The sequence below is a fragment of the Culex pipiens genome, chromosome 3 (assembly GCF_016801865.2).
Source record: "Culex pipiens pallens isolate TS chromosome 3, TS_CPP_V2, whole genome shotgun sequence".
Classification (NCBI taxonomy): domain Eukaryota; kingdom Metazoa; phylum Arthropoda; class Insecta; order Diptera; family Culicidae; genus Culex; species Culex pipiens.
The window spans coordinates 120497681-120512542 of record NC_068939.1 but is presented as its reverse complement, the minus strand read 5'-3'; the positions used below and the strand labels follow the sequence as shown (position 1 = coordinate 120512542).

The window sequence follows — 14862 nt, the reverse complement described above, 5'->3', positions numbered from 1 at the left end:
CAGGAATACCAAAATTTGGTATTGATACCAGAGAAAGGTATTATTACGCATTTCCCTTGTTATTTACCCATGCTCGGGATGGGCGGATCGATACCATCCCAGAAATAATCTCTCCATAAACTTTGATGACCCAAATACCATTCCTCCCCAAAAGCCAGCTCCTCCCATCCCTCTCCGCCCTCCGGATGACACAATTCACTTTCGGAAAAGTTTACAACTTTCCACTATATCCATTCCGTTCCGTTTCACTTTAGTTGTGTGGTTGGTTTCTGATTTTCCCTCAACTTTTCAACTTTCCTCTCCGTACAACTGGAGCGGGACGACCAAGTGTAGGACATAATAGTGGCCACAGCCCAAGCCATGTCCACGTCAGCAATGTTTATGTTTTCATTATCCTGGCTGCACTTTCCTAATCCTGCCGCCCATTCAGCGACTTTTCACTTGTGGTTTTTAGGGGAGAGTGGCCAATCTTTGATCATGTTTTTAATTATTGAATTTGATATTTTCTAGTACTCATATACATTTTACAGAAATATTTTTTGTAATGTTTTGTAGACAAATTCTGACTTGTTTTCCCTCAAGTTGCCTTGAAAAAGTTATCGTATTGCCGGTTCTGATAAAAACTACCCCCGCAAAGCAAAATTCAAAAGTTTTTTCCTCCCCATCAGCTTCTTCTTGTTTTTCTTCGTTTTTTCTCTGTCCCATTGATATGGCTGCGCCGGCGGCTGACTGAAAATGTATTCGTCGTCGTCGTGTTCTCGATATGCCGCCCAGCGCCAAACACAGGACTCCAGACTACACACAGACACATGACACACGGGAGAGGATAAAAAACATTGCCCATAGTACAGTAATCATACTTACAAGAAGAACCATTCTCGATGGTCTTTAGTGTGATGAGGAGGAGGGAGGGGGGAGAGAAGACGGTTGCAAAAAGGGAAATTTGAACCAGCGATTCTTTGTGCTCACAGTTGTAGTGATATGATTTTGAAAAGGTTGAAAAGTTTAAAATTTCATGATAATTGAAACCTAACTCTGTGTCTTTGTCAGTATACGATGCCTTGTAAGCAGAGATACTGTGGGGAGGACATGAACACTAATGTAAAATTTGTAACTGTGTGACCTTGACTCAAACACACTTGAGTGTAACAATTTACAAGCTGCGACACAAATGCGATTTCGTAATCATTACTATAGTAAAAGTAAATCTTTCCCAGTTCCTGAGGGGAACACCCTTGAAGAGTATCGGGGCCGGCATTTACAAAGCGGATTCAGTGGCAGTTTCATTCTCAACTTAATGTTAACATGTTAAGGTTAATGTTAACATTCTATAGGTCGCCTTCCTAAGGTGTCGTGATAAGGTCCAGTTTGTGACGATACACTACCTTCCCTTTACTAAGCAATCGAATCCAGAAGAGAAACGATCACCAGTTGTGTTGGTCCGAGCCGGGATTTGAACCCCGATCTACCGCTTACTAGGCGGGAGCGTTACCACTAGGCTACGTGGCTCGGTCAGTGCTCATTACTATGGCCATGACATATTCAGCGACATGCCTTTCAAGCAACGCTGCTATGAGAAGGACTGTTTTCAACAATTCTTAAAAGATAAGTGAATCCTATTATTTTATTACCTCATTTTATTGGTGGCATTAACAATTAAGACAGATTGTGATCATAGAAATTGACAATTGACCGATTTTAAATTTTGAACCAATCTTCCAAATTTTTTGCATCTCATCCTTCCTTTCCCCTACACTCAAAGAAGCTTCACCGAGGGAGGTGAAAAGTGTTTTTGCCTTCACCGAGCTAGAACAACCGGATCATAGTTTATGTTGTGCCTGCCCCGGAGCCTCGAGAGCACTCAGCAAACGACAACTGGGGACTATCTCTGGCCTCCCCCTCCTTGACTAACCAGTTGCAAAAACAAATCAAGAGGAAAGTTCGTCTCCACCAAGATGCCAAGATGTCGTCGTTGGAAAAGCCTTATCTCCTCGGACTTCTTTGTGACTTTTTTTTCTAGTGTTTATCAGGATGGGGAAGGAAAGTTGAGAATTCCAAGAGGTTTTGCGGATTGCGTCATGTGCTCGGTGAGAGTTTGGTGTCATGCACCCACGTAGAGATACATTATAGTAATGGTTGGACGTGCCGGTGTTGACAATTGGAAAGAATTTATGCAAATACCATTACGGAAGAGTGCGAAGTGGTACAGATCAAATGTAATACGGGTAGATTCCTTCCAGGTATTGAATGATTCCGCAATTGCTTGATCAAAGAGGAAAGTAAAGATAGTCTCATGGGAAATTTGGGTCATCAATATCAATTGTGTTGATGTTCAACACATCAACTTATTTTCATTTCTCTGGTGCCAACTCAAGTTTATAATTCCTTTCATAATTTTCAAACTTCACTCCTGCTGAGTTCAGAGCAAAAATTGTTTACCCAATCCCCTCAATCTGATAATATGTGTATCTGCTTGCATCTCGTATCGATTTGGCCCACCGCGTGGCGAAGGGTACATAAACATAAACAGAGCAATATTAGCGAACGTCAACAAACGATGCCGAGCCACACCCACGTCAGCCGGGATGATCCAAACACACCCAAGTCTGTATAAACGGTTCAGCTGACTTTCGGGCTGGGACGAGCGCGCTGCCGGGGCCGATATCAAGAGCGTAATTTTTCAAAGATGATATGGGAGGGTATTTTTAGAGTGATCGTTTCGAGGATGTGATCGATTAGACTTTGATGACAGAATATGTTTTTGTTCTTCATATTTATATCGTATTTAACCATCTTATAAAAAAAAAATCAACCGAGAAAAACGCGAATAATATCTTTTTGACAGCTGAAATCTTGTTGCAAATTCCAAGATAGCATTTTTATACTGGGGTATGAATAGAGAGAATGCGTTTCGTGTTTTTCGAATGATCCCACTTTGTTTACATCTACAAAGTAGGAGGCTGTTCAAGCACAAGCATGACTTTTTTCTTACTGGTAAATGAGCTGTTTTATAATCAATAGTATGGGTTTAATTTTGTCTAGTTTTTGACATTTTTGCTGGAAAATTGTGTGTGTTTTCAAGTTTTGATCGGTTAGAAGAGGTTTTTCTTTTTTACGGGTTGGCATTTTGTTTTTTTTTACTGAATGTATTATTAAGATGATAAAAATTCAATCGGCAATTCTGTGATTAAAAAAAGCGTAATTTTTCAAAACGCCTAAAATAAGTGAAAGTTTTTTTTTGTTTTTTTTTTAAATCTGATGAAGAATGAAATTTTGAAAACAACACAAACTCTTTTTTGTTTTTTTGATGTATCTATTTAAAAGTGATTGTTTATTTAAAAAGTGATTTTTTTGCCAGTAGAAGTGATGATCAAGCTTGACCAAGTCTGAAAATATTTGTTTTTAAATATTATAAAAATTTCTATAAATTCTACATTTTTTTGCATTGAAATCATGAAGGATTAATCAAAAGGATTAACATTTACTTAAAAGTATTTAAAAAAAACTAAAAGTTAAGTTCCCAAAATATGTATTTTTAAATTTGCGAAGTTTTTTTGTTAAGTTTTAGGGGACTAAAATGACATCTTCTGAGCCATAGGGACCATCCATAAACCACGTGGACACTTTAGAGGGGGGGGGGGCGGTTCGCGATTGTCTACACTCCATATAAAAATGTTTTTTTTTGTATGGACAATTGTCCAAAAGGGGGCGGAAGAGGGGGAGGGGGGGTTTAGATTTCCAAAACAAGTGCCCACGTGGTTTATGGATGGTCCCAAAGCAAGTTCTGTTTTTGGAAAATATCGAAAACCGTACAAAAAAAAAACATTTTTAAAGCAAAATCGAATTTGCAATCGAAAAGTAGTCTATTTTTTTGGTAAAATGGTCTTTCTTTCCAGAAGTATCTATAAAATGCAAAAAAAAAAACGAAAAAAACATAGGAAATCCCACATTTTATAGGACCTTTTTGAAAAAAAAACTCAATAATTTTAAACGTAGTTCTTGCAAAATAAAACGAAAAACACCATTTCTTGAACCACCCTAATCACCATACAACTCAAAAGAGTCTGAATAATTTGGCCAAGGAACCTCAAAATTTGAGCCAAATCGGAGCACTTTTGATGGGATACTGCCGGTTTGACGCGGAGTCGCAGAAAAACATGCTGTTCACATTATACAAAAAAAAAACAGAATTAAAGTCCAACTGGCTAGGTCGATCAGTTTGATTATGTATCCAACCTGAACAAAAGTAATACATAGCTCAGTTAAAGGAGATGTGTTGCGAGACTGTTGCTGCTTGCTGCTGTGAGGAATTCATAAATTGATGGATCGGACTACTTTGAAGTATGTCGATACGTATGAACTTGTTTATTGTTTGTTTATCTGTTTGTAAAGGTGGGTTAACGATCGTAGCGTTTCGTAGATTCTGTAAACAGAGCAGGTTTCCTGAAAAAAGGAATTGATTCAAGAACTTTCTTGTTTAAAAGAATTCCTTCTTTTTTTTTTTTTGAATTTTGGTTATAACCATTGAGTAGTCAGCTATTTTAGTCTAGAGTTTGATAAATATTTTTGATTTATTTTTATATTCTACAAACTTTTTATTTTATTTCACGTTGAACAATATTTTTGCAAGGTAAATCAACCTTAGAACCTCAAAACAAACAAAAATCAAAAAATATTGGAAAATTATCAAATGAGTTACTCAAATATATTAAAAAGACATCCAAAGCTGACCAAAACCTACCTCCAGCCCAAGTGCAGCAGCGAAGTTGATGTTCCCAATTAACACTGGCACGCGTCGTCTCCGTAGTTAAACTTCAAGTGCGACTCCCCTCTCTCTTCAGACCAGGCCATCATCAATTTCAATTATTATTGCCTATTTGCCGGACTGTTTAGTGCGGTCCTCCTTGGCTTCTATTTGCGCAGAACACTCCGAGTACCTCGAGTGACAATTCTGCTGGCAGTCAAACTAATTTGCGGTATCGAGAACTTGTTGTGCTAGTTCTAACTCATGCTCTAATTAAAGACAATTTCAAATTCAACAGATCTTGCCTGCTGTGCCTGAGAAGCTATGATCCGTTGATTGGATGCAATATCTGTAGTAATGTAGCCTTCACGTAAGCCTTCGGGGAGACATCAACTGTCATCTTGTGCAGAGCAGAAGATGTCTCGGTGCCACCTCTGGAAAGGAAAGCCATTTGTCATCACTCTTGGATGATGTACTTTGAGCTCATCTTGGCCAAGTGCACCGCCGGTAGGTTGGATGTCCTGGATGTAAGTTCTAGATTATCCACTTGCTTTACATCATAGTGACTATGAATTTTAATATCAAAATTGATGTGGAAACAAATTTAATTCTGTGCCAGCCTCTTAGGAGCATGAGAGTCCATAAAATTACTGATAAATTACTTTATAATACCATGGTCAAGGTATCTACAGTCAGATTCTAAGACAAGCATCAATAAACGGAGTCTTGTTGATTGGCCAACTTGTTCATGGCATTTTCGGCCATTAGTAAGATAAATATGAGAGGCGAAAAAAAGCTTAAATGTCCAGATCTTCTTACGGCGACCACCACCATCGCATCGTCGTAATAAAAAAGCTAAAAATATATCCAGCAAGTAGGGGAAATCTACCCATTTTAATCCTAATAAGCGGTCGTGTTTGAATGATGCTGGATAATCTAGAGTCTCCCTTGAATTTTACTAAAACCAAGTACACCAACGAGTAGAGCAACTTTTTGTGAACATTTCTGTTTATTTTCACTTTCACTAAAAGTTATTCTATTTCTTTACCAAGCATTTAACAAAAAAAAAATCTCAAGGGTATTCTAATCGAGGCGAATGCATTTGGCCACGCCCATTTTTCTAATATCGGCTTAGTTCTTTTTTCTTCCAACACTCTGTCGAGTGTTGCCATTTGCGCTGACAGTTCAAACGAACACTCACGAAAAGTGGCATTTATAGGGAAAGTTTCCTGGCATCGCTGGCTGTGCTGCTGGTGGTGTTGACGGCCAGCCTTTGTTCTTTTTTGCCTTCGTCTCTCGCTCGGTTTTCTTCAGGCCTCGCTTGGAATGGGTCATCAAGATTGAAACGTCAAAAGACTTGGCGCGTTTGTTTTTTTGATGGCGCTTGCTAATTTATTACATTTTTCGGGATTATTCTTCAAGTGAGTGCCTTACTAATGATCAAAAGAACATGTTGCCGGTAGTTGGAAGCAATTTCATATCTTTAGCGCTGAGGAAACATTAGCGCAAGTGAAAAGTTAATTTTGGTGATATTCATTAAGCGTTTGAGGGATTCTCGTGTGTGTCACTGTGTGTGCCAACAAAATGATGAGAAGTGGTCTCGCAAAATACAAATTATGATCAAAAGTGCATTAAATGTGATCTTTTTGGCCAGTAAGTGGCATACATTTGCGTGCTTACTCGAGGCGGTGCTGTTGCTGGTAAGTTTATAGCCCAAATAGTATTTTTGGAGCTTTAATCGAGCATCAAACTCTCCATATGACGAAGATAGGTGTTTGATTGGAAAGGGTAGATTTCCCCTACTCGGTGATGACTTGGCGTACGTCGTACACACATATCCAATCAAGTGAAATCCACACTCACTCGGGCCGATCTAGACGGATGGCGGGTCTTACGTGACATACACTGCAGACACAGGCCCCTTGAAGAAGTGGACCTGACCTTATCCGTCAACGGACGGGCGAACCAGTTGAGCGGTTTATCCACCGGAAACAGGCCTTCTTCTGGGATTCTATACCGTTTGCGTGACTACGCTCAATTGGACTGAAGTTACCGCCGGTGTCGGCAAAATCAACAGGTGCGCCTTTTTGCAATGCAAACTAATCTCCTACTTGAAAAAATCGTGTTATTTTTTTTAAATAATAAATCTCACAATTGGGAAATAGTTAGGAGTTCGTCCAATTCCAATGAAAAACAATCAGAAAATGATATCTAAAAATACAACCACAATTCTGAGTCGAGAGAATCGTTCCCTCAAAATTTATAGAGGGCTCAGTTCCAATCGAAAGAATACTGCTACCAACTCACACCATCAGAACAAATGGGTTCATTCGTTAATTGAAACAATAAATCTCCAACAAGTGTCGTACAACCATTCCATGGTCAGTTTGTTAAAGGTCTCTGGTTCGATTCCCGTGCTCGACCCTTTTTATTTTTTTCTATTTTGACGCATGAACTTTTTTTGAATACTGTTCCTTGACCTATTTTAGGACTCTGGGCCAAATATGAGCCAAATCGGTCATAATTTACCCATTGATACTCGGAGGTGAAGTTTGTATGGGAAAAATCGAAAAAATGTATGGAAAACCCAAGTTTCTTACGGTTTGGTCTGCACGGTGCGCTACTTCTATCCAAATATTCCCAAACGTGAGATTCTTATTGAAAATTTAATGCTCTACAACTTTGTAGAACATACCAAAGCTGTAAAATTCGATCCTAAAAAGTTATTGGCGATTTAAAAAAGTCATTTTTGTATGATCGATGACGACCAACTTTTTCAAAACTTTTTTTCGTAAAATCGCGATAACTCGTGATGTTTATAAGCAAACCCCTTATGTCTATATATCAAAATTTTTGTAATTGTCTGCTCTACAACTTTGTAAAACATTGTTACACTCTAAAAAATAACCCTGCAAAGTTAGAAAAAACACGAAATTTTAAAATGAAAAATTTTGTTCTAAATGAAAAAATGACCCTTCTGGGTCAATGTAGATTCGAAAAGTACATTAAATTTCTCATAAAATGACATGTTCCAAAAAATTTTACAGTCAAGTAACGGAAAATGGGAGAATTTTTAAAACTTTTTCAGTGTTTTTTTCGATGAAAAATACGTTTTTTCGGAATTCTGAGTACGCTATCAAATTGGGCGTCTAATTTTACATAAAAGTCCCTTTGACACCAAATTTATATCTCATCACCGTTTCAGGCTGCAAATTATTGAAAAACACCTTTTTTTTCGCATGTTCAAAAATGGAAGGGGTCGTACCGCCCCTCCGTCACGAGATATCAAAAAACGGACCTCGGATTCGTGATCAGGGACAAAAGTTACCCCTAAGGACAAGTTTCACGCAAATCGAAGAGGGGTCGGGGCAACTTTTCCCGATTTCGTGTGAGTTGGTAGAGAATTACCCTAATGAAAAATACGTTTTTTTTAGATTTTAAGTACGCCATCAAATCGGGCGTCCAATTTTACATAAAAGTCGACGAATTAAAATAACGTAGCACACCGCGTAAAGAGAGGTTTCCCGGTACGCAATAGAATAAATGGGGACACAAAAATAAATTGGCCCAAACTATTACAAAATAATACAAGCCACAGTCTGCTTTTTGGTTTTTTTGAAATAGAAAGAAAAAATGCGCTTTTTATTTTAATTTTGTTAGAAAATTTGTTCGGAATATCTACTTTTTCATATGTTAATTTTTGTAATTTGAATTTTGTTCTTATTTTTCAAACCAACACAATAGCGTTGAAATTGTGAAAATTCTCTAAAACTTTCCCAAATAATGTATGGTGTTATCTTGCTCCTGTCCTAAACTTGTTTTTGCTTAAAAATCGCGTTTTAGACCACTTTTGAGCTAGCTGTATCTTTTGACAGGAGCAAGATAGCACCATATTTTTTTGGGAAAAGTTTTAGAGAATTTTCTCAATTCCCACGCTATTGTGTTGGTTTGCCAAATTTTGTGAAAAATAAAAATTATTTAAATCAAAATTCAAAAAAGATGGGTTTTTCATGAAAAGTAGAAAAGCAATGCGCAAGGTGTGGACGCAACCAATCCCTACCAATTCTTATGAAGTTGTTGGCCTAAATGTAACCTGAAAAACCTTGTTCTGAAAAATCGACCATCTCGAGCCACCCAATTGGTTTCGCTGTATTGAAATTTTTCATAAAATCAATTGAAATATTTTGAGTTTGTCTATTTTTATATCTGAACCATTTCGAAAAGCATGTTAGTATTAAACAAACCATATCCTTAAATGTTAGTGCTAAACTAAATAAAGTAAAACCATAACAACAATATTACAAGGTACACACGGCAACCAAGGGACTTCAAAATTATTACCTACCAATCAAATATTTGGAATAAAGGAAATCTAAAAAACTAAGAAACGTAACTAACGATCGGTCCAGTATTTGTAAATATTTGTTCGACCGAAAATTTACTACAAATTTCGTGGGAGAAAGTAAACATCACTCTCTAGAAAAAGGGGGGATGGTGTGCATCGAAATGCCTAACGATACTGGCAAAATGGAGCTGGTGAAGGTGCAACCAAAAGGATAAGCTGCTGCGCTACCAACTCAAAGTGATTGGAGACTAAGTTATGGATCAGCTGTCTATCCATCGCCTAACTACGGGGGCGTGGAAAAGCGCCGGAAAAAGGGGGAAAACCCCCAGCCGTATATATCTCACCGTTGGTCACGTGATACCTCATAAATCGTGTTCAGTGTTCTCACCCTCTCGATCAGACTCTCGGCCCGGCGGGCAAACGAGGCCCGTCTTTCCTCGGCGCTGCTCATCGCTGCTGCTGCTTCTGCTGGCTGGCAACACTGTACTGCACCTTTCACTCCTTTACGACAATGTCGTCTTCAGAAGCTGACAGCGCGGGTAATTAGATCCACTTGGAAACCGGACACTTCCGACAGGTTGTCTTCCTTCTTTCTCTTTTTGTTTCCTTCCGGAAAATCAACACTTTTCTCTTTGAGAACAAATACACACACACAACACTCTAGAAGCTTTTCCTTTGATGCAGTTTTCCCTCACCAGCTATTTTTTTCGCTGAAAAGAAAGGAAAACAATTTTTCTTGCACTTAATCTGTTTACTCGTCGTCAACAGCCATCAGCTCGAAACGGTTTTGCTTCGTCCAATCTCGCGCGCGAGACCTTTCAAGCGTCTCAAGTATCCAACGGAACTGGCAGCACTGCCTGCACCCGACAAGACCAATCGATGGGTCGGGATTGAACCAGCTTCTTCAAGTGGAATGCTCTGGCATTGATGGCCAGCAGAACCGTATCGCCAAGCTGCTTATCACCCATCAACTGCCAGCGGTTAACACTGGGTTGGTGCATTTTTAAGGGAGTTTTGGGGTGAAGTGGACTTCAAATCTTCTAATTTAGAAAAAAGTACCAGCTTTTCCAACAAAAGTTACAATATCTCAATTAAAAAAGATCAAACCCTACCACAATCCACATTCCCCAAGCTCTTGTATTCTCCAAAACAAGCTGTCCAGAAGTTAGACCCAAACCCATCTCAATGATAGTACCACCGATATGGGCGCTCGAAAATACACGCAATTTAGCTGTCACGATAAGTGAATATCAACGGGTTGATTTATATGGATGAATCGGATCAGTTCCCACGAGCGCACGTGCCTCCTTGATAGCGCGCACCCCCAGAAAGTGGAAAATTACTGTCCCCTGGAGATATCATCATTAAAGTTAAACAAACCAGTAATTTTACATTTTATTACCTAAATCAACCTGAAGTACTTTTAATAAATTCAAGGTTTGGTCAAGGTTTCAGTAAGAGATAAATTTTGAAAAAGTTATAAACGAACTCATGTTTTCATTTTTTTTTCCACGACAGCCAATGGTTGAAATTCCTAAGTTGTACAAAAATGGAAACGCTTTTGAAATTTTGAAAAAGACAGCTTTTAGAAAAAATGTCATTACTAGTACACAGCACACTTTATTACTTTGTTACTGTGGTCCTTTTAAAATACATTTATTTACATTTTTCGAATAAAGTATTTTTTAAATTATCTAAAAACGTTCCTTAATCCACCTATAGGTGGTTGGTGCCTTCCTCACATTCATAAAGTCAATACATTCAGTAAAAATAGCAACATTCCCCCTTAACATGTTTAACAAATCTACTTGATTACTCATTTTTTCAATATTTCTTCAATATTTCTGGCTCATCGGCAAGGTCCGAAAAAAAAACCTATCCAACAATAGTTTGCATGGAAGATTCAGACAATATTACTATCACAATTTCTGAAATCCGGCCTCCAAAAAGTCTATAAATAACACTTAAGTGCTGATAACTTTTGATAGGGTTGTCAGACCTTGATGTTTTAGGCTCATTTGAAAGGTCTTTCGATTATATAACTAACGATGAGTCGCATGATGGACCCGGACATCATTTTCATTGAAATATCTGAGATCCGGCCTCCAAAAAGTGTATAAATAACACTTAAGTGCTAATAACTTTTGATAGGGTTGTCAGAACTTCAATGTTTTGGGCTCATTGGAAAGGTCTTTTTAATACCTTTCTGAATAACATGACAGGTTTTCTTGCAAAAACCACCCTTTTTACAATCTTTCGGACATACGCCAAAATCGTTTTTTTTTTTAGCATAACTTTTGAAGTACTTAACTAAACTTAATGATTTTAAATAGAGACTTATGGGACTCCAAGACGAATCGAATGAGAGTAATACGGTCAAAATCCGTTCATCCAGTCCGGAGATAATCGAGTGACAATTTTTTTTGTCCACCCACCTACACACATCCACATAGACTTTTGCCCAGAATTTGATTCTGAGTCGATATGTATACGTGAAGGTGATTTTATAGCCTTTCCTCAGTAAGGTGAGGAAGGCAAAAACAATCTTTGAAAAGTCGTGTTTATATAGTGCAGACAAACTGACGTATATAACTTAAGTGATCCATTTTGATAAAATTGTCATGGATCATTCTGAATATTTGGTGGTGGATTCTTTGGAGGTCCAAGATAGTCCGTGTGAATTTTTTTGCAAAATCGATGCAGATTTGAGGTAAATACCGCTAAATGCTGCGAAATTCCTATAAATTAATTAGAAAATTGTACCTAAGTGTATCTGAACATTGAGTTTTTTTAGTTCAAGCAAGCCACAAGATTTTTATCAGCCATTTTGAAACTCATTTTCGATTTTTTTTTTATTTGTTACAATGTTTTACAAAAGTTCCAACGAAATAAGCTTTGGTTGTAACATGCCTTGGATTATTCAATTTGATGTTTAAAGAATGAACATATTTTCCTTTTTTTACCATTTCACAAAGACTGTGAAAGGACGATATTCAAAACTGCAAAGAAAAAAAACGCATAGCAGTTGTGCGATTTATTTTTAAATCTCTTAAATTAAAATAAACAAATTGCAAGAAAAGTCTGAAAACAATTCTGTTCAAAAATAAAGTTATAACTATAGCTATAAATATATTTATGTTCTAAGAAAAATGTGTAAGCGCTTTGCAACATTTTCTAATTTTCTGGACTTATGAATTACAAATATTAAACAAAACTGTTTTGGCTAAATACTCATAATTTATCGATTAGTAGTGATTATTTTTTAAGATATATTAGAGGATGTTCTTCGTTTAAAAGATATTTTTGTTAATAAAATTTGAAAATCTCAGCAATTATGCATTATGTTGATTGAATCATAAATTCCTAATTCTTAGTAAAAAGTTTGCAAAATTTTACGAAATTGGGCTCACATTTTTTTATTGTCAATGTGTCAGAGGGTGATATTTTGATCTTAAACAACTGCTAACTTTTTTAGTTACTTTCCTGCACACAAATTATTTTTAAATATCACAATTATGCGTTAATTTTATGCTGATTTTAGAGTACCGTGAAATTCAAATGAAATGTGCATGCAGCGTAATTGGGTCCTAAAATGAAGTTTAGATTAGTGATATTATTGTTTACAGCGATAAAGCTTATTTTTCTGAGTACAATGACCCTTTTTACGACCACAAAGAGTTTAAAATGGATTTTTAAATCAATTTTGAAAAATTATCCTCGCGGTCCTTCTTGACAGAAAAGCTCCTACTTGACAGCTCGTTCCAAGGGGACCATAGTTGATCCATCGAAAAAATGTTGTCTTGTCAATATTTTTTTGCATTAAAATGAAAAAAAAGTGATCAGAAATGGTTTTAAATCGTATTTTTTACCGTTGTACATAAAAATTGACATAGGGCTTTAGTACCGTCAGTGGGGGTGACATTGGGTCTGGGGGGTGAGATTGGGTCAAAGTGATTTTTTACGGATTTTACCATTTCTCAGGTTATTCTCAATGAAACTGAATTCTGTTAAAAGGGTTGTGTAGGGGACATCTTAAGATGACTTTGCTGAAAAAATCTCGTTCCTAGAACAAATCCTGTTATTTTGGCAGCTGTCTAAAGTTGGGGTACGTTTTTGGCCAAAAATGACCTCGCGAAAAATCATTTTTCTTATATTTTTGTTAGAATTGCTCGAAAACTACCCAAATGTTTGAAAATCTCCACTTCAAACATTAAAGCGAGTCAATACGATTCCCTCGAACAAGAAACGCTGTTGGATGACTTGTTTTTACCATATCGTTGTATTTCAGCATCATTTTAGTTTCATTTGACCCAATGTCACCCCCTCTAAGGGGTGAGATTGGGTCAATTTTAAAACTATTGGCATTTAAGGTAGTGTTCATCAAAATCCACCATATTTTGGGAAAATGTTAGTAAACTATCTAAGAACAAATCTACGTTGAAAGATTTTCGATGTTATTTAAATTGTTTTTGTTATTAAGAAATTTCGAGAGGTGTTTCGTTTTTTGACCCATAGTCACCCCCACTGACGGTACCCAATTTATTGTTTTTCGCCGTAAAAAATCACTATCCCTTATCATGTAATTTTAAAATGATTTTTTTTCTAAATTAAAAAGATGTCCCTTCTGAGTTATTGCAGATTTGAGAAGAACATTAAATTTCCTTAAAATGTCCCATGTCACACACGTCGAGTGCAGTCGAGTAACGAAAAATGGGAGAGCGTTTTAAAACTATTCGTTTATTTTTTTATGAAAAAAACGTGTTTTCGGAATTAGATATATATTGATTCAAAGTTCGATTTTACATCCAAAAATAAAATCAAAAAAGTGTTTTCCACGTTTGTCAACGAATAAATTTTTATCGAAAAATTGGCAGCACTGCCAAATGAATTGTTACCAACTTGCACTATACTCAAAAGACGCATTTTTTGTCATATAAAACATTTCCAACAATAAGATTAAATCCTAAGGCTGGTACAAATTTTATTTAAAGTTTATATCACCCCCTTACCCCCCCCCCCCCCCCTTCAAAGTTGGCCCGAAAAATTATGGGGCAAAAAAAAAATTTCAAAAAACTTCAAAATTGCAATGGAAATTTTTGTGCAATCAGCTGAAATTGATTTAAAAAGCATTAACTTGCGTTTAGAATCATTTTTAGCATGGCTGGGTTGATTTTAAGATCTTTTGAATTTTTGACATTTTCGATCTTTAGTACAGCATAGTCTGCACAGCTGCCAAAATTGTTTGGAGGCTTGTATGGACGAATTTATTATGCAAAATATCTTCTTTGGTCAAAGAAAGAGTGCACATAAGGTATTATCCAAATAAAAAAATGCAAAATATATAAAAAAAACTTTTTTTTTGTAGAATTTCTCAAATAAATCTTTATCTTCAATTATTCCTTAGCCCGTGCATCTGCCACTAACATCACAACATTTAAATGGCCAACGCGAGTAGCAGCAAAAACCCACTAACTGCAATGATTATGATAATGATATTCTGTGGTTTTTCTGCGTCTCCCCAAGGGGGACGTCTAAACGACCCAGAGTGGCACACCCCCAGCAGCATCAGCAATCTTAATCGATTTGTTTTTCGTGCGGTTCCCCGACAGAAAATTATGAGAACATCACTCTTCTACTCGTAGCAGCAACCAACACTTCATCCCAAACCAACAACCGGACTGACCCAAGTGGACGGGTCGACGAGGTCGAGTTGTTGTTTTTCCTTTCCCGATTTCCCCAGCTCAGCATCAGCATCTTGATGGCTCGACCGAAT

The 14862-nt window shown here is 37.0% G+C and overlaps 1 protein-coding gene across 3 annotated transcripts in view; it reads right to left on the bottom strand.

The window, feature by feature from the left end:
- The window catches only part of LOC120428975 (uncharacterized protein ZK1073.1), a 123111-nt gene that overhangs the window by 96320 nt on the left and 11929 nt on the right, over positions 1 to 14862 (bottom strand). The window contains exon 2 of one of the 3 annotated variants that reach the window (XM_052711096.1): positions 9451 to 9799. In XM_052711096.1, coding sequence (XP_052567056.1) covers positions 9451 to 9540 — 90 coding nt within the window. In that variant the 5' untranslated portion in view covers positions 9541 to 9799. Of the gene's footprint in view, positions 1 to 9433; positions 9800 to 14862 lie in introns of those variants that run through there. The other 2 variants (XM_052711097.1, XM_052711101.1) reach the window with 2 other exon arrangements.